The sequence below is a fragment of the Staurois parvus genome, unplaced genomic scaffold, assembly GCF_062004578.1.
Source record: "Staurois parvus isolate SC_StPar_1 unplaced genomic scaffold, SC_StPar_1.0 ptg000686l, whole genome shotgun sequence".
NCBI classification, from domain to species: Eukaryota; Metazoa; Chordata; class Amphibia; order Anura; family Ranidae; genus Staurois; species Staurois parvus.
Genome location: NW_028318482.1, coordinates 3,317,953 through 3,341,833, shown reverse-complemented (window position 1 = coordinate 3,341,833; position 23,881 = coordinate 3,317,953). Strand labels below are relative to the sequence as shown.

The window sequence follows — 23,881 nt, the reverse complement described above, 5'->3', positions numbered from 1 at the left end:
TAAGGGGCAGAACTATACTGGGGAGGGGGAGCTGTACTGAGGGGACAGAGCTGTAATGTGGGAGGGAGCTTTACTGAGGGGTCAAAGCTGTGCTGGGGGAGGGGGAATCAGTTCTGAGGGTACAGAGCTGTGCTAGGGACAGGGAGAGCTGTACTGAGGGGCAGAGCTGTAATGGGGGGAGCTGTACTGAGGGAGCAGAGCTTTGCTAGGGAGGAGCTGTGTTGAATTTTTGGTATATATCCTAGGCTTGTAATGCTCTGAGTTTTTCTAGTGAGTTGAGCCCATTAGAAAAGTGAGGGGCTGGTACTGTTCTGATTCTTGTGTCTCTCAACTGCTGTAGAGCTGTATGCTCTTGTTTTTTTGTCATTGAATGTCTTAGTTGGACGGATACTTATTGTTCAGTGTTTGTTTCACTGCTTACAAAGTGGCAACGTATCTTTTCTAAATTTGTACAACTGTATCCATCCCATTAAAAAACTGTTTTGAGATGTAAAAATCGTTACTGACACATATCAAAGTAACTGATGCAGCAGGACTTGGGCTGGCTCAGACTCTGAGCACTATTACATGGAGGGAAAGTGGGGAGAAGCAAGGTTTTCTTTGTTTCTATTATAACATTATAACATTTTTCTCCTTCACTGATGTGCATTGATGAGACTGCACTGATAGGCAGCACTGTTGGGCACTGATAGGCTGCACTGATGAGGCAGCACTGGTGGGTATTCATGAGGAGGCACTGATGATGATGCACTGCTATGCGGCACTGATGGACACTGATAGTTGGCAATGATGGGCACTGAAGAGCACTGACTGGTGACACTGACAGGCACAGATTTGCATCACTGCTGGGCAGCACTGTTGGGATCTACTGGGCAGCACTGTTGGGCACTGAAGTGCAGCACTGCTAGGCACTGATGGGCAGTGCTACTGGGCACTGATGGGCAGCACTGCTGGGCACTTTTGGGGCTGCACTGATAATCAGTGCCCTAATTATCAGTGCAGATGTCTGCTTTGAAAGTTGCCGGCTACCGACATTACATTCCTCATGCTGTGACATGGCAAGGAAAGTACTGCCGATAACCGGCAAATGTATTTACATAGAGGTCAACTGTGATTGGGCACAGCTGATCAAACTACAAAGAACACAGCAATCACAGACAGCGCTGGGTGCACGCTGCTGGTGGGCGTGTGGGGGGCACATTCTGGGAGGACGTCATATGACGCCATCCCAGAATTGGACTACAGCACTGTAGCTGTCATTTGGCTATACCACGTTAGCAAAGTGGTTAAAAAAACAAAAAAAAAACGGTCCATCTAGTTCATCTAATGTATGGTTCTTATAACATAGCAGGCACTTTATAGTGCCCATAATTTTCTTAATAGATTTTACAGGTTTTATTTAATCCTCATCCATCACAAGAAGTGATGATACAGATTAGAATTGTTTTTAGTCTCTTAATCTTTTTTTCCAGATCACTGAGTGTTAAAGTAATCTAATTTGTACTTTCTGAAGTAAGTTGATCACATGATGGTATATTAAATGCTCGACTGAATAAAAACAGCTTAAACAGAATATGCCTACCTAAATAATTCCACCCTAAGAAAAAAAAACTATTTAGCTGTAAGACCATTGGCCATCTGACAAGTGTTGTGCATCATTTCGTTGTTCACAATAATGAGCACTAGATGGCAAAGTTTCTTAAAAATCCCAAGTGTGTACATGCAGATTCACTGCTAGCATTCCAGCATGTGTGGCCTCGCCAAGTTCCAGCTGCTATACAAATTGTTATATAAAGAAACACTGTATTGTGAAACTTTTGAAATCTATGTGGGCAGAAATGTCCCATTCTGCTTTTAAAGTAGCTCATGCAGCTTTTTGAGCTTCAAGCAACAGGTGTCTGAACGTTCATATGGCAAATAGGCACAATTTAAAGGCGTGGGATTTTGGTTGTTGAAATTCAGACTACAAAATGTTCAGGTATAACCCTAGGTTCACATCTGTGCGGGTGGTGCCACTGCGGATCCACATGAAAATCCGTGCAGCCGCACAACCCGCACAGAGAAATGCGGACCCGCGGGCGGGTGCCATTAGTTCTAATGGCACGCCGCTCGCACTGGAAAATGCAACCGTACTGGGAACCAAGGTTCCTGTGTGAGCTGCGTTTTCAAAAGAAGTGCATGGACTTCTTCCCTGCATGTCACGGGCACGGGAGTCCATTCAAATGAATGGGCTCTTGTGCCCGTGCAAAACGCAGCCAGCACTGCCACATATATGTGAACTGGGGGTAAATCATGGCTTAGGCTCCATCCACACCAGTGTGTGTTATGTGCAGTGCATTAACCCTAGGTTCACACCTAAGGGTTTTCCACAGCATTTTGCAGAAATGCACTACAATCCATTTAACATGATTTCCTAAGGGACACATTCACATCTCTGCGTTTTCACCCGATGCATTTTTTTGAAAGGGTCAGGAACTTTTTTGAACGCAAAAAGTTACTTTTTTGCTTCTTTAGATTTCAATGGAAATGCTGCAGAAAAGCATGTTGTGCGTTTGTTAAATTTTTTATGCATTTTACATTTTAAATCCGCCTAGCAACAAGAAAAAAAATGCAAAATGCATCAAAAAAGCAGGTGCAAAAAAACAAAATGCAACGCAAAACGCAATGCAGAAACAAGTCAAATGCAAACTGCATAGGTGTGAACTTAGCCTAAAAGAGTTCGACATGCTACATCTTTGATGCGCTTTCACCAAGCACACGTACTATAGAGTTCAGTAATAGGATGCCTAAAATACATGTAAAGCGTGCATAAAATGTAGTGCACCAAAAACGCACTGCATAGTTGTGAATTGGCCCTTATAAAGGGGGCCTGTGATATATTGTGTTTCAACATTTTGCAAGTTTGTGTTACTGTCAATAAAGTACACAGTTCTTGGTAGTCATCTTATTTTTCTTACATGTTAAACTAGGGTTGCCACCTCATCCTTTTAATACCAAACATATTAATTACACAGGTTCTGAGGATAATTTAATGCAGATAAGGCACTAGATGAGTGTAATTATTACCTTAATCCTCCTCAGAACCTGTGTAATTAATATGTGTTCGGGTTGAAAGGGATGAGGTGGCAACCCCACATTAAACTCTAAAGAACAACATGTCTTTTTCAGGAAGATCATAAGGAAGGGGCAGCAGTAGGCATGAGGGTGGTAGAGGACGGGGGGGTTAGGTGGAATTATCTTCTCAATCAGCTACAGCACAACTACATCCAGCTACATATTTAACCAGACAGGGAGCGATACTGTTAGATTTTAACCACTTGCCCTCCTGAGGATTTACCCCCCTTCTTGACCAGGCCATTTTTTGCGTTACGGTGCTGCGTTACTTTAACTGACAATTGTGCGGTCAAGCAACACTGCACCCAAATGAAATTTCTGCCATTTTCCCCCCACGAATAGAACTTTCTTTTGGTGGTATTTGATCGCCTGTGTGTTTTTTATTTTTGTGCTATGAAAAAAAGACCGACAATTTGGAGAAAAAAAAGAATATTTTGACTTTTTGCTATTAAACACGACCAGTAAAAACATTTAAAAAAGTGTGCAGGAGCTAACAAGGGAGAGAACTGTTTTGTTTACAAACAGTTTTTCACCCCGTTGGAGATGCTCGACAATCACTGGGCGCCGGCGATTATTCCCCGGCTGGGACCCGGTGATTGACAGCCGCAGCCGCAAATGGCGAGCGCGTACTCCTTACCCTGAAATGCAAAATGATGTATATATACGTGAGTTTGCGCACCTGGGCCGCCTTGTAGCAGTACATCTGCTATAGGGCCATCGGGAAGCAGTTAAAGAGTTTTCTAACATTGATCTCTTGCCTCCTCACTGCCTGCTTTAACCGTCAAAATGCCAAACCACCGTGCAACAATCGCATGCATTGCTCACGCTTGCAGGGCAGTTGGGGCGTGGCCCCATTCCCTTGAATGTGTTGTGTTTGGTGGCAATACCACCTGTCATATGCGACAACCTGTTCTACTTTTTCAAAGTATTGTGGCATATGGGGGCATGGGTACAGCTGCATTTCTTTGATTAGGTGGAGGGAAAGGATGCAGTAAAACCATGGCTCAACCACCTGTTTTTATTGCTCCCCCAGCTGCCTGTGTGAACAAGCCCTATTTGAAAGTTTCTAGAGGCCAGAATCAAATACTGTATGTTACAGTATGAGAAAGAAAGATTCATCTTCTTACAGATGTTAAGATTTAGATGATTTAAGCTTTACTAAAAATAATTTGGTGTTGTACTGGTAACTGAGGCCTAGTTGAATTCTCAGGTTTTATTACTGTAATGCAGTCAGGCTGCATATATAGTAATAAATATTTACTTTTTTTACTTTTAGTAAACTACTAAATGCTGCAGAAAGGGATAAAAGACCCTTTGCTGGCAGCTCGTAGGAGAGTCAGACCATGGTTGTCTCACACATAGCAGCGGCCTGACTCTCCAGGGTTGCCACCTCACCACTATAAAACCGAACACATATTAATGACACAGGTTCTGTGGTTGATTAAAGTGGTAATTAAACTCACTCAGTTCCTTGTCTGCATTAAATTATCCTCAGAACCTGTGTAATTAATATGTGTTCGGTTTTAAACAGATGAGGTGGCAACCCTACTCTCCAGCAGTCCAGCATGCCCACTGAACTCTCCTGTCTTAATAATAATTATATTTCGGCATGCATAAAAAGTGAAAACTGAGCTTAAATGAGTCCACCTCTACCAGAAAATAAGAATCATGCTGAAACACACTCTAATACCTCTAACTTCCAATCTGCAGTCTACTTGAGCTTCTCCCAGATCATTAATGGCCTTGCAGGTGTAGGTTCCCCCATCAAATGGGCTTGGTTTGCGGATGTTCAGTGTCAGAACTCCTTGATTATGTTTCATTAGGAATTTAGGATCATCTCTAATTTCCATTTTATTTTTCATCCAGATCACTCTAGGCTGTAAAATAAGAACAGAAAACACATGTGATACTATAATGGAGAACAGTTGCTTTAATTTGCACATGTAGAAAACCCACAATTATGTAAGGTCAAATGATAGAAAAAAACATGCACTCTATTTTTTTATTCCACAACTCCTTTTATAATCATGACTTGGATTAATGAACACAACTGTAAGCATTGGGAAATGCTTAAAATTTGTCAGTCTTCTTGAATTCGGCTGATATGAGCTTTAAAACAAATAGGGTGTTTTACTTTGCAAAGAATACCCAATCATTTGTAAGAACAATAAAAAACAGCATTTTTGCCTGCTCATGTTTGAATGATGGACATCTGTAGAGTTTCACCTCAATCACTAAGCCCTGGGAGCCTGGTATTCTGTTCATACTTTCTTAAAGTTTTACCAGGCAGATCTCCAGGCCTCTTTTGATACGTTGCCCTTTGATGTGCTCCTTGCTGCAAAAGCCAGTAATAGGTTGGGGCAGTTGCCATTTGTTTGTACTGTTGATATATTGGTGAGGGGGCGCACTAGAAACCTTTGCTGCCATTGTGCTATATGCTGGGTATCCAGTGCGCCCCTGTGCCTTTAAGGAGGGATGGGCTCCCTCCAGGCTTACCTGCCCTCAATCTATCCATTATTATACATGTGCTTCTACTATGGAGGCTCTCAAAATTTATAAAGTTAGGAACTGCAGATATTGGGGTGCTGTGAATTGGCTCTGCAGCTTAGGCATTTGCAAATGTGCAAACTAAACCCCTGTTTTTAACGTGAACGTGGACAGGATATTTCAGTTGATTGCAGGCTTGATAGTAAGTTTAGCTGGGAATGTTTCTTTGTTGTTTTTTGACATGTGTCACCCTTCCATGTGCTCCATGCTGCAAAGGCCAGTTATAGGTTGGGACAGTTGACATTTGTACTCTTCTGCTTCGGCTGAAAGTTTTGGGTCCATTGATCCCTGCGGGCCTGTTTGCCATTGTTGTCCACCTTTCAGTTTATTGCTTGGGAACATCCCATGGTCTATGTCTATATGTTCAGTGTCCTGTATTGTACAATTAGGATAATGGGTATTTTGATTTATCTGTAAATTCCCTATCTTGGAATACAATACAGGACACACATCCCTCCCCTCTGTTCTCTGTTTCTCCTAACTGCTTGCTACAAAACTGGAGTCCCACAGAGTGGATGGGATTATATGAGGGTGCATCGGGGGGCATACCCAGCAAAGCTTTTGCAGGTATTCAATCATCTGAATGTAGCAACATATAACTCATGTTCTATGACTAGACATAAACAGAGAAAGAAGTTTTGATGGGATTTTAGAGGCATTCCAAATCACATTCAGAATTAGGAGTGCTTTGAACATTTCTTTCTCTGTAATGATTTAACTATTGGGAACGCTGGCATTCAATGGGTGGGTAAAAATGTTTGGTGTGTATATCATGGTCTTTGACTCAGGGGCGTCCTTAGGCAGGTGCGAGGGGTGCATGCTGCACCGGGCGACACCTTTTGCACGGGGTGACTCCGGACCCGCTCCACCAGGGGCGGACTGACCGAGGGCCCGGGGTCACTACAGGGCCCCATGAGAGGCTCAGTCCATCCCTGTATGTGCCGCTGCTGAAATAAGCAAGCATTGAGGGGACGGACAGTGAGGCAGGCACTTCGGACACCTCTCCTCCTTGGAGTTTCAGCAGAGGGGCAGGTCCACATCCCTGCCACGGGTGCTGAAGTCGAAGAGCTGGAGGGTCGGGCAGAGTATGCAGCAGGTCAGTGTGTAATCCCCAGACCCTGGTGACAGCACTGCAGCTTCATGTAGTAGGTAGGTGGGAGAAAGAAAGGGGAGAGAGAGACGGGGGAGAAAGAAAGGGGAGAGAGAGATGGGGGAGAAAGAAAGGGGAGAGAGAGACGGGGGAGAAAGAGGGCAGAGAGAGAGGGGGGAGAAAGAGGGAAGAGAGAGAGGGGGGAGAAAGAGGGCAGAGAGAGAGGGGGTGGAGAAAGAGGGCAGAGAGAGAGGGGGTGGAGAAAGAGGGCAGAGAGAGAGGAAGGGGAGAAAGAGGGAAGAGAGAGAGGGGGGAGAAAGAGGGCAGAGAGAGAGGGGGTGGAGAAAGAGGGCAGAGAGAGAGGGGGTGGAGAAAGAGGGCAGAGAGAGAGGGGGTGGAGAAAGAGGGCAGAGAGAGAGGGGGTGGAGAAAGAGGGCAGAGAGAGAGGGGGTGGAGAAAGAGGGCAGAGAGAGAGGGGGTGGAGAAAGAGGGCAGAGAGAAAGGGGGTGGAGAAAGAGGGCAGAGAAAGAGGAAGGGGAGAAAGAGGGCAGAGAGAGAGGGGGGAGAAAGAGGGAAGAGAGAGAGGGGGGAGAAAGAGGGCAGAGAGAGAGGGGGTGGAGAAAGAGGGCAGAGAGAGAGGAAGGGGAGAAAGAGGGCAGAGAGGGGGGGGGGAGAAAGAGGGCAGAGAGAGAGGGGGGAGAAAGAAGGCAGAGAGGGGGGGGGGGAGAAAGAGGTCAGAGAGAGGGGGGAAGAAAGAGGGCAGAGAGAGAGGAAGGGATACAGAGGGCAGAGAGAGAGAGGGGGGAGAAAGAAGGCAGAGAGGGGGGGGAGAAAGAGGGCAGAGAGAGAGGGGGGGAGAAAGAGGGCAGAGAGAGAGGGGGGGGGGGAGAAAGAGGGCAAAGAGAGAGGGGGGGAAAGAGGGCAGAGAGGGGGGGGGGGAGAAAGAGGGCAGAGAGAGAAAGAGAGAAGGGGGGAGAAAGAGGGCAGAGAGAGGGGGGGATAAAGAGGGCAGAGAAAGAGGGCAGAGAGAGAGGGGGTGTCACCAAGTGACACCAACCCTAGGGATGCCCTTGCTTTGACTACACATCCTGTATCCTGTACTGTACTTCAAGATATGGAATTTACAGCTGTAGCGCTATCCCCGGAGGAGCCGCTGGCAATATGCCTGGGTTCCTTTTCCCGGTAGTTGCTCTCTTGCCTCAAGAAACAGTCTAGGGTTGTTGGTTTTGTAGTTTTAATAAAGTCAAGATGAAGAAACAGTGCAGCGCTAGAATATTATATATGAATTAAAATAAAATATGTAATATAATCAATAATAATCAAATCATCCAGATTATATTGTGATAAATAATATAAGTGAATAAAGCGCTAATTTAGGCACCAAACATAAATGTGATCATGTGAACAGTCTTTTATCAAGAGAAGTGTTCATAGATTAGTGCAGGCTTGACGCGATCAGGTCAACATAACAGTGCTCCATAAAGTTACATTGCACTTGTGACATCCAATAAATCCATGTGACTTATTCCATGTGGAAGACTGTAAGAAATGCGCGCTCACCAGATGCGCATGATTAATGCGCAATAAGCTGAATATGAATCGGTAGGAAACCCCTTTAAATGGATCTGCCAGACAGCATGGAACCAGGATCCCTCCTCTGGACACAAGTCTCCTCTGCAGCCACGCTTCCACTAGGGTCCTAGGAATCCTTAGCTCAAGTCAGAGTCAATAACAAAAAATCCTCATAGTGTTATTTATTGTATAAAAATTAAAGGCTAGATGATCATCCAGGTAAATGTAAAAATCTGTGCTTAAAAAAGCTTAATAGTGGCTTTCAAAGACAATGTGGTTGAACAGCCACTCACTAAGATAGCCACTGGACCTTTGGGCGGCTCCAATGGTGTGACGTCATGGCGTGTGGCTCCTCCTTGACATGTTTCATACGCACGCACGCACATCCTCAAAAGGGGTGTGCCTACTCCTTTTGTGAGGTCACAGGAGAAGATTGTCTATGTGGACCAGCATATCAACAATAAGGCAATATGAGGTGCACAGTCAACATAGTCTGCTATAGTTCCTGGCTCTGTTTATTCTTTTGTGTACTGGGTGTTCTCACTTTTCCTTTTGTATGCCACACCATATGGAAATTCAATGGTTGTGGCAACTGTGCAGACCTAGGAACTTGGAGGTTGTCTCAAGTTCCAACTATTAGGTGGTTTAACTGCAGTTACCAAAATCAAATGTATCAGTTTTGGGTAGGTTGGCCCTTAAAACAGAACTCTAGACAAAACCTTTTTTCATGTCCTTGTTACTGATTTCCTTCCTTCACTAAATATGTCATCCATCCTCTAGCTCAATCAGTAGTTACTCTGATATACACTATTCATTTTTAAATCAAACCATTAATTTTCTTTTGGTTTTCTGTTTGTAAGACCAGTGGCTGCTATGCCTCCTATGCCCCCAGCCACTGGTCTTGGCACATCTCTTCTGTAGTTCTTTCTCCAGGAAACAGTGATGTAATTCAGCCCCACTTGCAGTGGTGGGTGGACCAAGATTCTAAGACACATTTGACATGTACAGGCTTAGTGTACCCGCCCACATTTATTACAATTCTCTGTGGTTGATGGGAACTGTAGTTTCCTTTTACTGCAGAGAGAGAGGAGAGGAGATTATGGAATTCCGGCTGGTACACCTCCTCCTTGACAGATCAGATGCTGTTATCTTTTGACTTACAGAGATGAGGTCATGGAAATTCAGTTAGACTTTTCTTCTAAATGGTAAAGATTTTCAAAATATTGGTTAGTGTTTTGTGTAGGGGGGTACTAATAGATGATTTTTTTGCCTATCCCGGAGTTCTCCTTTAAAATAAACCTGTGGGTAAATCAACTAAGAGCTATGGTCTTTCATTAGAGACAATAGCATACCTTTGGATGACCTCTAACTGCACAATTCAGTGCTGTACTGTATCCAGCCACTACGCAGCGGTCTATAAGAGGTGTAAGGAACTTCGGAGCCATGCTGACATCTTGTTCTTTATAGTCTGTTGGCTTATAGATCAGGCCTGGGGAAAAGCAAGACATCACCTTAATAACTAAAAAATGCCATTTTTAACAAAATATACCGTAATACACAGAAAAAAGGGTCACTGTATTGTTAGCATGTTTTTCTTTGTACATACAGTCCTTATAAAAACAAAAATATTTTGTATTTATTTATAAAAAGAGAAACAATTCTGAAACACTTTCCTTTAGAGTACATTTACCCTGGTCCCTCTCCCCATCTCCTAAAAGGAGCTTTAAAAATCTAATGTTGGTACTATATTCAAAGCAGGCCCGGACTGGGACAAAAAATCGGCCCAGGCATTTTAGACTGACCAGGCCATTTTATTTATATTTTTAACCAAATTACAAATGATGACAACTACAGGTTTTTCAATGTCTTTTAGTTATTTATATATACACTCACCAGCCACTTTATTAGGTACACCTTGCTAGTACCAGGTTGGACACCCTTTTGACTTCAGAACTGCCTTAAAGTGTTACTAAACCCAGGACCCTGCATTCACTATATCTGGTCTCACTCAGAACACAGAACATGGAAATGCAATTATTTTAGTAAATATAAATTGCTAAATACATTTTCTCATCAGCAGTTAGAGCAGTCTTGTGACTTCTATCAGTGTTCAGCAGAGCACTGGTTAAAGCTTGTAGGAGGAGTTTTCTTTCTGCACTAGGAGGATGCAGAACCTCTGACCTCTGTCTGGACAGAGCTGATTGGCCCTGTGCTGATAACATGCACTCTCCCAAGAAAAGAAAAAAAAGCTATCTAGCAATACACACAAAACTGAGCATGTGCAGAGTATCTCTACACCATTTGTCTTATCAGGAAATAAGAGGGGGGCACTGGAAGAAGGGGAAGATCAGAGAAGTCAGGATCAAACAGCATTTTTATACAATGCAGAGGATTACCCTCCATAGGCTCCACAGGTATAACAAGCATGCTTTACTGCATATACAGAATGATTTTACTGTTGTGGGTTTAGTAACACTTTAATTCTTTGTGGCATAGATTCAGCAAAGTGTTGGAAACATTCCTCAGGGAGTTTGATCCATTTTGACATGATCACATCACGCAGTTGCTGCAGATTTCTCGGCTGCACATCCATGATGCGAATCTCCCATTCTACCACATCCCAAATGTACTCTATTGGATTGAGATCTGGTGACTGTGGAGGCCATTGGAGTACAGTGAACTCATTGTCATGTTCAGGAAACCAGTTTGAGATGTTTTGAGCTTTGTGACATGGTGCATTATCCTGCTGGAAGTAGCCATCAGAAGATGGGTACACTGAGGTCATAAAAGGATGGACATGGTCAGCAATAATACTCAGGTAGGCCGTGGCATTTAAACGGTGCTCAATTGGTAATCAGGGGCCCAAAGTGTGCCAAGAACCACCAGCCTGAACTATTGATACAACACAGGATGGCGCTATGCTTCCATGTTGTTTACGCCAAATTCTGACCCTATCATCTGAATGTCGCAGCTGAAATCGAGACTCATCAGACCAGGCAATGTTTTTCCAGTCTTCTATTGTCCAATTTTGGTGAGCCTGTACAATTTGTAGCTTCTGTTTCCTGTTCTGAGCTGACAGGAGTGGCACCCGGTGTGGTCTTCTGCTGCTGTAGCCCATCTGCTTCAAGGTTTGACATGTGATATGTTCAGAGATGGTATTCTGCATACCTTGGTTGTAACGAGTGGTTATTTGAGTTACTGTTGCCTTTCTATCATCTCGAACCAGTCTGCCCATTCTCCTCTGACCTCTGACATCAGCAAGGCACTTTCCTCCACACAACTGCCACTCACTGGATATTTACTCTTTTTCGGACCATTCTCTATAAACCCTAGAGATGGTTGTGCGTGCAAATCCAGCAGATCAGCAGTTTTTTAAATACTCAGACTAGCCCGTCTGGCACCAATAACCATGCTATGTTCAAAGTCACTTAAATACCCTTTCTTTCCCCTCCCTGATGCTCGGTTTGAACTTCAAGTTGTCTTCACCAGGTTTAGATGCCTAAATATATTGAATTGCTGCCATGTAGTTGGCTGATTAGCAATTTGTGTTACCAAGCAAGTAAACAGTTGTACCTAATAAAGTGTCCAGTGAGTGTAGACTCTTCTGCTCCATAAATGCATGCTCTGCACCCTAAACATTCTCCTGCACCTTCATCCTTGCCACTCTCCTCTCTGAATCATTCTCCGTCCCTTCTATCCATCAACATTTTCCTCTTTGGTCGCTATCATTCTTTTCTGTCAATGCCTTCTTTACCTCTCTATGATCGTTCTCATCCACATCCCTCCATACACAGCTCTCAGACTCTGTATACATCTCGGCCTGCCTGGACTCATAGTAACCATATATATGATTACCTGGATTCATAATAACTCTATATATAATCACCCAAAGTCATAGTAACCACATATTGTATATAATCACCTGGACTCACAGTAATCCTATATGTACCCTGTGTCACAATAACCCCATATATATCACCCAGACTCATAATAACCCTATATATAATCACCCAAAGTCATAGTAACCACATATTGTATATAATCACCTGGACTCACAGTAATCCTATATATTCACCCTGTGTCACAATAACCCCATATATATCACCCAGACTCATAATAACCCTATATATAATCACCTGGAGTTACAGATAACCATATATATAATCACCCGGACTCATAGTAACCTCACATATATTACCAACACTCATAATGACCATATAATCACCTGGATTCATGATAACCCCAATATCACCTAGACTCGGACATATGACCAGAAACGCCAATCATCTGTGTATAGTACATGGTATGGTAGCTGTACACGATTGTATCACCCAGATACATTACATAGAGACTCTGCCATACATACAAGGTAATTAGTATGGAGGACGTCCCTCCAATCATTTCTTATATTACAAGACTCAGATGACATTAGAGACAATTAAATGAATTATTAAACCCCAGAAAAGGCCAATCGAAGGCTCCAGCAATGGCTGCACATGCCAAGCAGCTCAGATGCATGTGACTCCCGACCCTGGGACATGCAGCCCGGCGGCCTCAGCTGCATGCCCAATGGATTTTGTGGCCAGTCCCGGTCTGACTCAAAGATATATATTTTGGACTTTGGAAGTAAATATGCAAATATATACTGAAAGGCAAGAAATACACTTAGTAAAGAACTGAACACAAGACTCCAGCTTTGCAAAACAAGAGTACCAACAGCTGGTTGTACTTCCCGTATGACTGCTTTGCCTTTAACATTGCGGACCCATTTTATCTGAGGTTACTGTTATACCAGATTTCTGAAAGATCATCTAATCTTGCATACTTTTCAAAGGCCTTTGTACATGCACTGGATGCCATTTTTACTTAAAATTTCAAATGTGGCTGATGAGAATTCCATGTAAAGGAGTATTATAATTAAAACACAACACATAATTTGCCAATGTTTGCTTGTTGTTTGAATAGGATAAATGTGTGACACTTTTCTGTGTGTATGTACATTAGGTGGTAAATGTTTGGATGGTTTGTAAATTATTGCAGCTTGGGATCTTGGACATAGATTAACTAATCTTGAATTTTTTATACAAATATACACTATTTAACTTTTTTATGTTTTGGGTGTGAGGTGCATCACTCAGAGATTCTTCTTTACAGATGTTTTAACTGACAAGATCCTCTTGATAAGACTTTGATCACTGACTTACCTTCAGTTCATGGTAATACTTAAATACGAATGGGGATACACAATAGGATATTTCCTCTAGAATGATGTGTGATACGTACCAATCTATGAGCAAGTTTTACTGTCATTGGTCCTGCACTGCACGTGAAAAGCAGTGATAATGGTACACACGAGGCAAAATTTACAAAGCTAATACATCGTGATACTAAAAGTCTTTAACCAGCGCTCAAGTGTCCCCAACAGCTGCTAGACTGCACAATAATGCCCCTACTGAATTTCAGTATGTAAATTCAAAAAGTCCAGTGCTTAAATATATGCAGCTATTTTTGCAACCAATCAACAGGTAAGTATATCCAGTGGATTCAATCTCAAACTGTAATACAGTTTTCACTCGTGTGATCACTTGCATGCATACCATCATGCATGGTTACAAAACCACCAGTGATCAGTGACTTTGTGATTCCCCTTTTGTCTAAATCCTTACCAAACAGAAAAACTCATCTCAGTTTTGAAGATTCTGCACTATATGAGCCTTTTTTTTTGGGGGTATACACTGGAGAGATTTTGAAGAGGTTTAAAGAAGACAGAGACATTGGAATGAAAAAAAAAGCTTTATTAGACCCATTGATTGGTGTATGGGTCAGAAAATCTGGTAAGAATCTTTGAGATTGAATCCACTGGAGATACTTACCTGTTGATTGATTGAAGAAACAGCTGCATAAATTTAGGCGTTGGACTTTTTGAATTTACAACATATCAGTATAAGCATCCGTATTTTCTGATAATGAACAATGAACTATATGTTCAGTATACAGTATGTTCTATTTTGGTCTGTTAAACATACACTTAAAACATTTTGTTATTTAATTATTATCATGTAAACTTATGCGTCCTATTCCCTCTCCAGTACTCTCAATGAACTGAAAAAACAATTCCGCCTACGTTATGGAAAGAGGAGGTGTTCTATAGTCTTAACACATCTTCTGTCCTAAAGTGACAACAGTGATCCTCCATAGATACAGTACCATGATGAATGTTGTCACCCTAGGACAGGAAGTTTAGTACTAACAGGTTTTATAGGTAAAAGTAAATGATAAAAAACCCCTAAAAATCTTACATTATGAAGCTATGGTGCCTAGTTGTACATGTGTTTCCGGATGTTAATTTACACCTACCTGTTTTTTGGATGATGGCTGTGTTCTTGGTGACTCCTGGGTTCTCACTAAGGCCAACTATGTTTTCACTGAACACTCTGAAGTAATATTCATTTCCCATGATGAGGTCAGACACTGTACATCGTGGCTGACGATTGTGCTCATATACTGTGAACCATTCCTGAGAATTAGATAAAAAAAGTGAACATTAGAACTTTGTTCTAAATGTAATTTTTTCTTTAGATTAACAGAAAATTAAAAAATCTAGCAATACATTTTGGAGAAGGATTTCAGTGTAATCTTTTGTAGGGTCAAAAGATTAATTACATGGTATACACAATATTAATTACATGGTGACCACAAAATTATTCAATCCATTAACTGGAAACGATGGTATCTTTCTACATGTGATCCCATCATAAGTAAATAAATTACTCAGAAGTCAGCTTTAGTTTACAAGCATTCCAAGACAATCAGTGACTCTTTAGTCCATAGCTACTAGCAGGGAACAAAGAGAGAGAGGACCCCTGTTGCAATAGGCATACATTTACATGTGGTTTCTGAACCCAATGTAGATGGATATTAGAGGGGGTACATTTAACTTACCAGATGGGTTGAGTCTTAAAACATTATATATCACTTGTTAGAATACTGGCACTGCATATCTTATTATTATTATACAGTATTTATAAAGTGCCAATAGTTCGCTCAGCGCTGATGGTTTTATGGTTTGTAGATGCAGAACCTTCCACGTTGGTAAAACCAAGCATTGGTTCAGGTCCTGCATTGATTACCATGTTTATGCCATGGAAAATGGGAAGATTTCAACTCCATTCAGATCACATGAAGACCTTAAATATAATTTAGATTCTTCAGTTATTTATTTTTTTTGCATTGAGGCATGTACATACATACCCTAGAGGTGGTGATTTAGATAAAGCTGTAATACAGTTGGAAACTGGATGGATATAATAGCATAATCCACTCAGTCTTATGGATCCATGTGTATATACAGTATGTATATAAATACTTACATGTGACTTTATTAATTTATCCCTGCCAAATAACTATTTTTATTTAAATTTTTCTTGCTCTTTTTCATGTTGCAGCCCTGGTGAAGGGGTGATGTGTGGCCCCCGAAACATACTGGTGCTTATATTTAATACACTGGTCAAAAATATTAAAGGAACACTTTGAAAAAACATCAGATCTCAATGGGGAAAAATATCAGGTTGGATATCTATACTGATATGGACAGAGTAATGTGTTAGGAATGTAATGATGCCCCATCGTTTGATGGAAATGAAAAATATCAACCTACAGAGGACTGAATTCAAAGACACCCCAAAAATGGAAGTGAAAAAATGATGCAGCAGTCTAGTCCATTTAGCTGAAACTTTATTGCAGCAACTCAAAATGGTACTCAGTAGTTTGTATGGCCCCCATGTGCATGTATGCAAGGTTGACCACGTCGGGGCATGCTCCTAATGAGACGACGGATGGTGTCCTGGGGTGTTTCCTCCCAGATCTGGACCAGGGAATCACTGAGCTCCTGGACAGACTGAGGTGGGATCTGGCCGTGTTGGATAGACCAAAACATGATATCCCAGAGGTGTTCTATTGGATTTAGGTCAGGCGAGCGTGGGGGCCATTCAATGGTATCGATTCCTTCATCCTCCAGAAACTGTCTGCAGACTTTCACTACATGAGGCCGGGCATTGTCATGCACCAGGAGGAACCCAGGACCCAGTGCACCAGTGTAGGGTCTGAAAATGGGTCCAAGGATTTCATCCCAATACCCAATGGCAGTAAGGATGCCATTGTACAGCTTGCAGAGGCTTGTTTATCCCTCCATGGATATTCCTTCCCAGACCATCACTGACCCACCACCAAAACTGTCATGCTGAATGATGTTACAGGCAGCATAATGTTCTCCACTGCTTCTGCAGACCCTTTCACATCTGTCACATGTGCTCAGGGTGAACCTGCTCTCATCTGTGAAAAGCACAGGGCACCAGTGGCGGACCTGCCAATTCTGGTGTTTAATGGCAGATTCCAATCAAGCTCTTTGGTGCCCAGCAGTGAGCACAGGGACCACTAGAGGATATGGGGCCCTCAGGCCACCCTCATGAAGTCTGCTTCTGATTGTTTAGCCAGAGACATTCACACCAGTGGTCTGCTGGAGGTCATTTTGTAGGGCTCTGTCAGTGCTCATCCTGTTCTTCCTTAGAAGGAACAAAGGAGCAGATACCAGTCCTGCTGATGGGTTAAGCGCCTTCTGTGGCCATGTCCAGCTCTCCTAGAGTAACTGCCTGTCTCCTGGAATTTCCTCCATGCTCTTGAGACTGTGCTGGGAGACACAGCAAACCTTCTGGCAATGGCACGTATTGATGTGCCATCCTGGAGGAGTTGGGCTGCCTGTGCCACCTCTGTAGGGTCCAGGTATCATCTCATGCTACCAGTAGTGACATTGGTCCTATGCAAAACTAGTGAAAAACAGTCAGAAAATATGAGCAGGGAAAAACATGTCAGTGGCCTCCACCTGTAAAACCATTCCTGTTTTGGGGGTCATCACTTTATTGTCCATCTAGTGCACCTGTTGTTAATTTCATTAACACCAAAGCAGCTGAAACTGATTAACAACCCCCTCTGCTACTTAACAGACCGTATCAATATCCCAGGAGTTTAATTGACTTGATGCTGTACTCTGTTTAAAAAGTGTTCCTTTAAATTTTTTAACAGTGTATTTGGAGTAAAACCTTACTTTGGACTCTTAAGATTTCAGTGCACTTTGACTTCAAATTCAATTGAAAGTTCTGGCCAGCCACGGGATGGCAAATGTGATATCAGCTTAAAGTGGAGTTCCAGTGAATATTAAAAAAAATTAAAAAGTCAGCAGCTACAAAAACTGTACTTGCTGACAGGAAACGTACCTGTCCCTCGATCCCGCGATGTCCCCTCCACAGCCAGTTTCATCAGCCGCCCTGTGTTCCCAGTGCCAACATCTTCACAGCTTCTGAGAGCTTGAAGCTTCACAACCAGGCGCTCACTGCGCATGCGCGAGTAGCACTATACTTTGTGAATGGTCCTGTAGTCTTCTGGGACCTGTGACATGTCCGAAAAGAATAGGTGGAGGTAGGGGGGAGGACAACTTTTTCTTTTGATTGCCTAGGCACAATCACAGCAGAAGTGGGAGCGGGTACCTGTCAGTTTTGGGTACCCGCTCCCCCCTCGCTCCCCAAAGGTGCCAATCCTTAACGGGGAGCTGGGGACCAGTCCTTAAAGTGGAACTTCAACTTTTGGGTGGAGCTCTGCTTTAAGGGGTGACAGGAATGGTTAGTATGAGGAGTGCCTTAGGGTAGGTTCTACTATCTGTGCCAGTAATTCCATACCTAAATATAGCTGCAGCATGTGATCGGCTCCCAGCATTGGCATCAGGAGAGAGGAAGGACAATGGAGGCCCCATAGGGTGACGTCTCTGCCCAGGCATTGCAGCTATCTCTCCTCTACCCTGAAGCCCGCCACTGGGAAGATCAGGTGACTGGATCGGAGCATCCTTATATTAGGTAAGTATACACATCTTTTCTTTAAAGGGTAGTTAGTATAGGGCTTAGAATGGGGGTGGGAGCAGGTTTACGATTAGATAGGTTTAGACCAGATTTCTACTTTAATTATGCTCATCACATAGCATATTTAGTTGATGATACACTTACTATTGGTTGCATTTCTGTAATATAACTGACAACTTGCAGTTGTCTTTTAATTAAAGTCCACACCCATCAAAGTGCAGCCCTCCTTTACTTTGTGGCCACTTCCAGCACTGAACAATTTTTCCACTGAAGATGTCCCAGACAGGTCCTCCTATTACTGTGTAAGAGGAGGTTCAGACCCAAGTTAATTTTTCTCCATTAGGGCTCGTTCACACTTGACTTTATTTCTAACTCTTGCCAAACGCCCCTATAGCGTTTGACAAGCATTAGACAGGCGTTTGTGAAGCATTTTTAACGCTCCGCAAACGCTCCCAAAACGCCCTATGCGCGGTTTTGAGGCGGTTGATAGGCATTTTGCCAAGTGTTAAAACCGCACCACAAACTCCTATAATGAAGTTTAAATGGTATTAACGCTCCGCATGCGCCTCGCAACCGGGTCACAACTGCACTGCAAACGCTGGCCAGGCGTTTGCACAGCGGCACCATAGACTTAATTGGGAGGCTTCAACTCCTCCTGACTCTACCAGAGACGTCAGTTTTGCCGCGACACAAACGCTTCCGTGTGAACAGCACTGTGTGCTGCCATGTGCCAGAATTTTCAGAGGTGTTTGAGAGGTTCTTCCCAAACGCCTGTCTAAGGTCTGCTGACAAAGCTAGTGTGAACGTAGCCCAAAGGCCATTTCAAGGTTTTATTGTTATAAATCAGCCAGAGTAGGATTGTTTAGGTATATGTACCTTTGTCTTCTTGTCAGCCTTTTGTATAGTGTAGCCTGTGATTTCTGAATTTCCATTGTCCTTTGGTGGCTGCCATTCCACCAGGGCATTGAAACCCCAAACCTCTTTGACAGTCACAACTTGTGGAGGCCCAGGCTTCTCTGCGAACATAATAAAAAATATATGTTTAAACATATATATAAGCCAATAAGGTCTATTTATGCCCTCATACCGTATGTAAAGCAACTTACGGCCTTCCACAGAAATATCTGCCCAAATACAAAGACACGCTCTAAAGTAAACCCATCACAGGTGAAATACAGGAATTGTCATTGCTGACCTCTGTCTGAAAATGCCGGTTGTTTTTTAACTAACCAGACAGAAGTATGTAGACCAGGAAGGCTAGTGTAAAGTCAGAAATCCTTGTCTGATTGCTTATCCTAGGCATCTAAACTAAATGAAACAAGATGATCAACAGTCGGGCTACTTCATTTTCACAAGAGGTCACTATTATAATATAGTAGTGGCAGCCTCGCGACAGGTTTCCTTTAATGTCCTACATTCAGTATACTGTCACAATACATTCAAATGTTTTATTTTCCATTCATTCTTTCTCTGTTTGAAATTGGTGTGTATTTAAAATGCATATGATGAAATATAGAAAATTTTGGCAGCAAGGTACTGACATGACGCCAGCATGCAGGGTAGTATCATCATTTGAAAAGCTTGCCAAGTTCTTGGAACGGCAGGAGTGCCTTCATGACCAATTCAGGACTAGTAAATTCACACTTACAACTCTGAATTAGGAAGGATTAAAATAAACCTCTCACATTCTGTAGCTGCGATAGAGCTAGGGGCAAGGGGGTTTATGCAGCCATTGCTGGACTATGTCCAAAAATGATGTTAAATATAGTTGAAATAGTAGAACTTTGATCTTTGCAGGTATCCAGCACACTTATTTTTAAATGTTGTAGTTCTTCTATCAGTCAGCAATATGGGGACAAGAAAACATTTAGGAGTGTTACATTTTCTAAGGATTAAAGTATATCTCTTCCTAATGGATGGTCATTTTATAGTAGATGCAACATTGTTGATGCTGACAATTATAATAGAAAAGGTAGACAGTATCCTTATCAATGTATGTTACATCGGAGAGATGTCCCTTCACTTTATGTCCTGTAGACAAAGCACAAATGGAACTACACACATATTCCAAAGGCCATACAGAACAGGACTGTACTGTAAACAGAGGAGGCAGTGAGTAAAATGTTTATAAGTCAGTTGGCACTGGAATACGTGTTCCCATTGAAACACTTTTTCACTTTCCTTTCTGGTGATAATTCAGATTCTAGAATTTACCATCACTTTTAGTCCTGGAAACAATGGTCACTAGGACAAATAGACATGGTAAATCCTCCCAACAGGGAGACAGAAAAAAATATGTTGTATCTGTTGCATGTGTGTACCCCAGTTTGCTGCCTTTGCAGTTTAAGGGCCCTTTTACATTTTTTGGAGTGCGTTTTGGACTGCACTCCAACTATATAAACAGTCCAAAATCCAGGTTATCCTAGGGGCATAGTTAACACCATTGCAGTGCAGTGCAGTGCAGTGCAGAAAAGTATGGCACACTGCATTTTTCTGTACTACAAACGCACAAAAAGCATGTGAATGCACTGCAATGCATCACAGTGCGCATAGAAGCCCAAGGAAAGAAAGAATTAGGAAGTGAACCCACAGGACAATTGCATATAGAAAAAAGTGCATCAACTGCATGTAAAACGTGTGCCAAATGCATGCAAGGAAAAAATGCACAGTTACTTGCAGTTTCTGCTGTCAATAGGCCTTAAGGGGGGAAGTTGGGAGCAGAAAAAAAGGCAACTCAACCACATGTTTTTTACCCTCCCCCCAATCGCAAGGGTAAAGGAGCCTTAAAAGTTTTGAGAATATTCGCTTCAATTTTCCAATCATTTGCACATGAAAAAATAAGCAGGGATTTACTTTTCACATTAGTGGATAATTGAAGTGAATCTGCACACAATTTATTGTGGGAACAACTCCTTTAGTAAATCATCCTCATAGACATGCATTTTCAGATGAAGCAGTAAAGCATAACCATAGCACGGCAAATCATGTGCATGTAAGTAAATATGGCTGCCCATTGTATATATAAAGGCAAAACTTTATTTTTTCATTTTGGATAGTGTAAGGGAGGTGTCACAGTAAGCGCCCTCCGCTGGCCCGCATCTGAGGTGACCCCCTGCTGTCTCTCGTCCTGCCGCGGCTCGGCTTCAAAGAGCCGCGGCAGGACGAGAGGCACGGCCCCTCTCACCTCTGCCACTATCTTATTCCCATCTGGGGAGGGCGGAGGGGACAAGATAGCGAGGTTCACACCTCCCTGCGAACCCCCTGCAGAGATGTTCCGGATCACGGCGTCAGGTTGACGCCGCACAATCCCAGCATCCGCAGCGCAGGCACGAGGAGTTCCTGCTCTTGTGGATGCCTCCGGACAAAGGCCGCACTCACTAGTAGCGCAGCCCGTGTCCAGGGGGCATGCCTTGTTGCTGGGTGATGAGGCACGCCGCCCCCGGCCCACCCCCAGTTACCAGGACGACCGGAGAGTGTCCTGCATCAGCTTAAGAGGCTGATGCCGGGCTCTCCGATGATCCATTCTGCTGTGCAGTCACGGAGGGAGCCCAGCTGTGGCGGGACCCTCATAACCAGACCCCCAAGTCTAGGGGGAGATCGCCCACACCTGCCTGAGACCCCAAGCTAAGGGGAGAGTACCTGCTATCTGCCTGAGACCCCCAAGCCTAGTAGGAGATCGCCTGCCACCTGCCTGAGACCCCAGCTGAGGGGAGATTACCTGCCAGCTGCCTGAGACCCCCAAGTCTAGGGGGAGATTGCCTGCCAGCCTGCCTGAGACCCCCAGCCCAGGGGTAGATTGCCTGCAAGCCTTGCCTGAGACCCCAGCATAGGGGGGATATTGCCTGCCTGTTGCCTGAGACCCCAGCCTAGGGGGGAGATTGTTTGCCTTCTGCCGGAGGCCCCAGTCCAAAGGGGGGAGACTGCACAAGCCAGCCTGCCTGAGGCCCCAGCAAAGGGGGGAGATTGCCTGCCTGCTGCCTGAGACCCCAGTCCAAAGGGGGGAGACCGCACAAGCCAGCCGGCCTGAGACCCCCAGCCCAAAGGGAGAGACCCCCCCGCCTGTCCCGGTCCTCCAACAGGTACATGTGTCTTACTTTCTTATCCCTGGTAGACTGGACACCCTGTCGGATCCGTGGGCATATGCTTTCCCCTGTTTTACCTGAACTGTCCCTGTGATGATCCCCTAACCCCCCTGTTGGATTACAGTTTGCTACAGAGACTTTTTCTTTGCTCTCGATACTGGACTCCAAGTGTTATAGCCCCTCCTTGCTGTCCCCCTACTGGCGAGATCACCCTCCCTGCCATTTCCCTATTGAATGACTGTCATTTTGTTGTCTCAATAAAGCTTTGTATGTTTGCCATCTGCTCTGTGTGTTCTGTCCTGCCTACCCTCCGTCACAGGAGGGTATAACCCCTGCTAGTTTTTTTTTCTTGTTTTCCATTGGGGAGATTGCCCTTAACTTCCTGTCCCATAGCCAGAACAAAAAGCAAGAGGAAATCCATCCAAATTGAGGGAATCTCTGGTTGTCACCAGGGTCACTAGAACTAGTGTCTCCATTTGAATAATTCTGGGAACAACCTAACATTTTGGATTTTCTTTCACTTACATTCCTGGTGATAATGGTAAACATGATAAATAGAAAGGGTGAATTACCATAATGGGCACAAACATGATGAAAAACCTAATAGGTGTTCTAATCCCTCTCCAGTCTGTCCAAAGCCAAAAATTGCCTTTAGGCATACTTTAAAGCTCATTGTACCCTTTAAAAGTCCCCCAAAAATGTAACTTTACCTTTTACCTTTGACCCAAAGGCATTTTGCTGCAAAGTGAAATTTTGCACAAATGTCCCAAATTTCAGACATTTTGTCAAAGCCAAACCTTTCAATTTCATGTATGTCTATATGTAAAGATATTAAAGGTATATTCGTTTATACTGTATACAACATTTAACCCGGTAGTTGGCAATACATCATCTGTTTCCTTACAGACTTACCTACAATACGAATGTTTATTATTGCAGTGTCTTGCATGTTTTCAATCTGCACAGTGAGACTATATTTTCCAGAGTGACTTCTTTCAGCAGATCGGATAAACAGGATAGTGTCTATTTCAGTAGTTCTTACACTGATTTGCTTTGGGTCCAAGGGTTGGCCTTCTTTTGACCACGTAACCATTGGCCTTGGTTTTCCCTGTAAATTTAATTAATACAGAATTGATAAAACTGTTGCAGTAAAATACTGGAAACGTCCCTTTTTACCCATTTAGTTTACTTCCATCATACAGTTACCTGGAACGGAATAACTAGATTGACTTGCTCCCCAACTTTTCTGACATATGTCTGCCTGAGATGGCGAGGTAAGCGAATCTTTGGTTGTTCTGGTAAATCAAAATAAAGTACAAATGAGAAGAAAATTTGTTATGCACTTATATAAAAGGAAGTATGGTATTAGAAGAAATGTGATACCACTGATCAAAAAAGCAGCCATTCTCAGAGCCCCATATTCCGATACAAGTTTCAAAGCAGTCTAGCTGAACCTGCAGCTTTACTGCAAGTAACTAATTTAGAACAAATACAGTGTGTTGCTTAGAAACTCCAATGCCACAGACTGCATATTTGTGTCTGGCCAGTAAATTCACTCGCAGTGAAATAAA

General features: G+C 43.2%; 1 protein-coding gene across 2 annotated transcripts in view; it reads right to left on the bottom strand.

Moving 5' to 3' along the window:
* Window positions 1-23,881, bottom strand: part of MYBPC2 (myosin binding protein C2) — a 119,815-nt gene that overhangs the window by 5,608 nt on the left and 90,326 nt on the right. For both annotated transcript variants that reach the window (XM_089652567.1, XM_089652568.1), the window contains 6 exons: window positions 23,517-23,605; window positions 23,223-23,418; window positions 19,105-19,244; window positions 14,681-14,840; window positions 9,676-9,812; window positions 4,805-4,991 (listed from right to left, as the gene is read on the bottom strand). In XM_089652567.1, coding sequence (XP_089508693.1) covers window positions 4,805-4,991; window positions 9,676-9,812; window positions 14,681-14,840; window positions 19,105-19,244; window positions 23,223-23,418; window positions 23,517-23,605 — 909 coding nt within the window. The remainder of the gene's footprint in view (window positions 1-4,804; window positions 4,992-9,675; window positions 9,813-14,680; window positions 14,841-19,104; window positions 19,245-23,222; window positions 23,419-23,516; window positions 23,606-23,881) is intronic.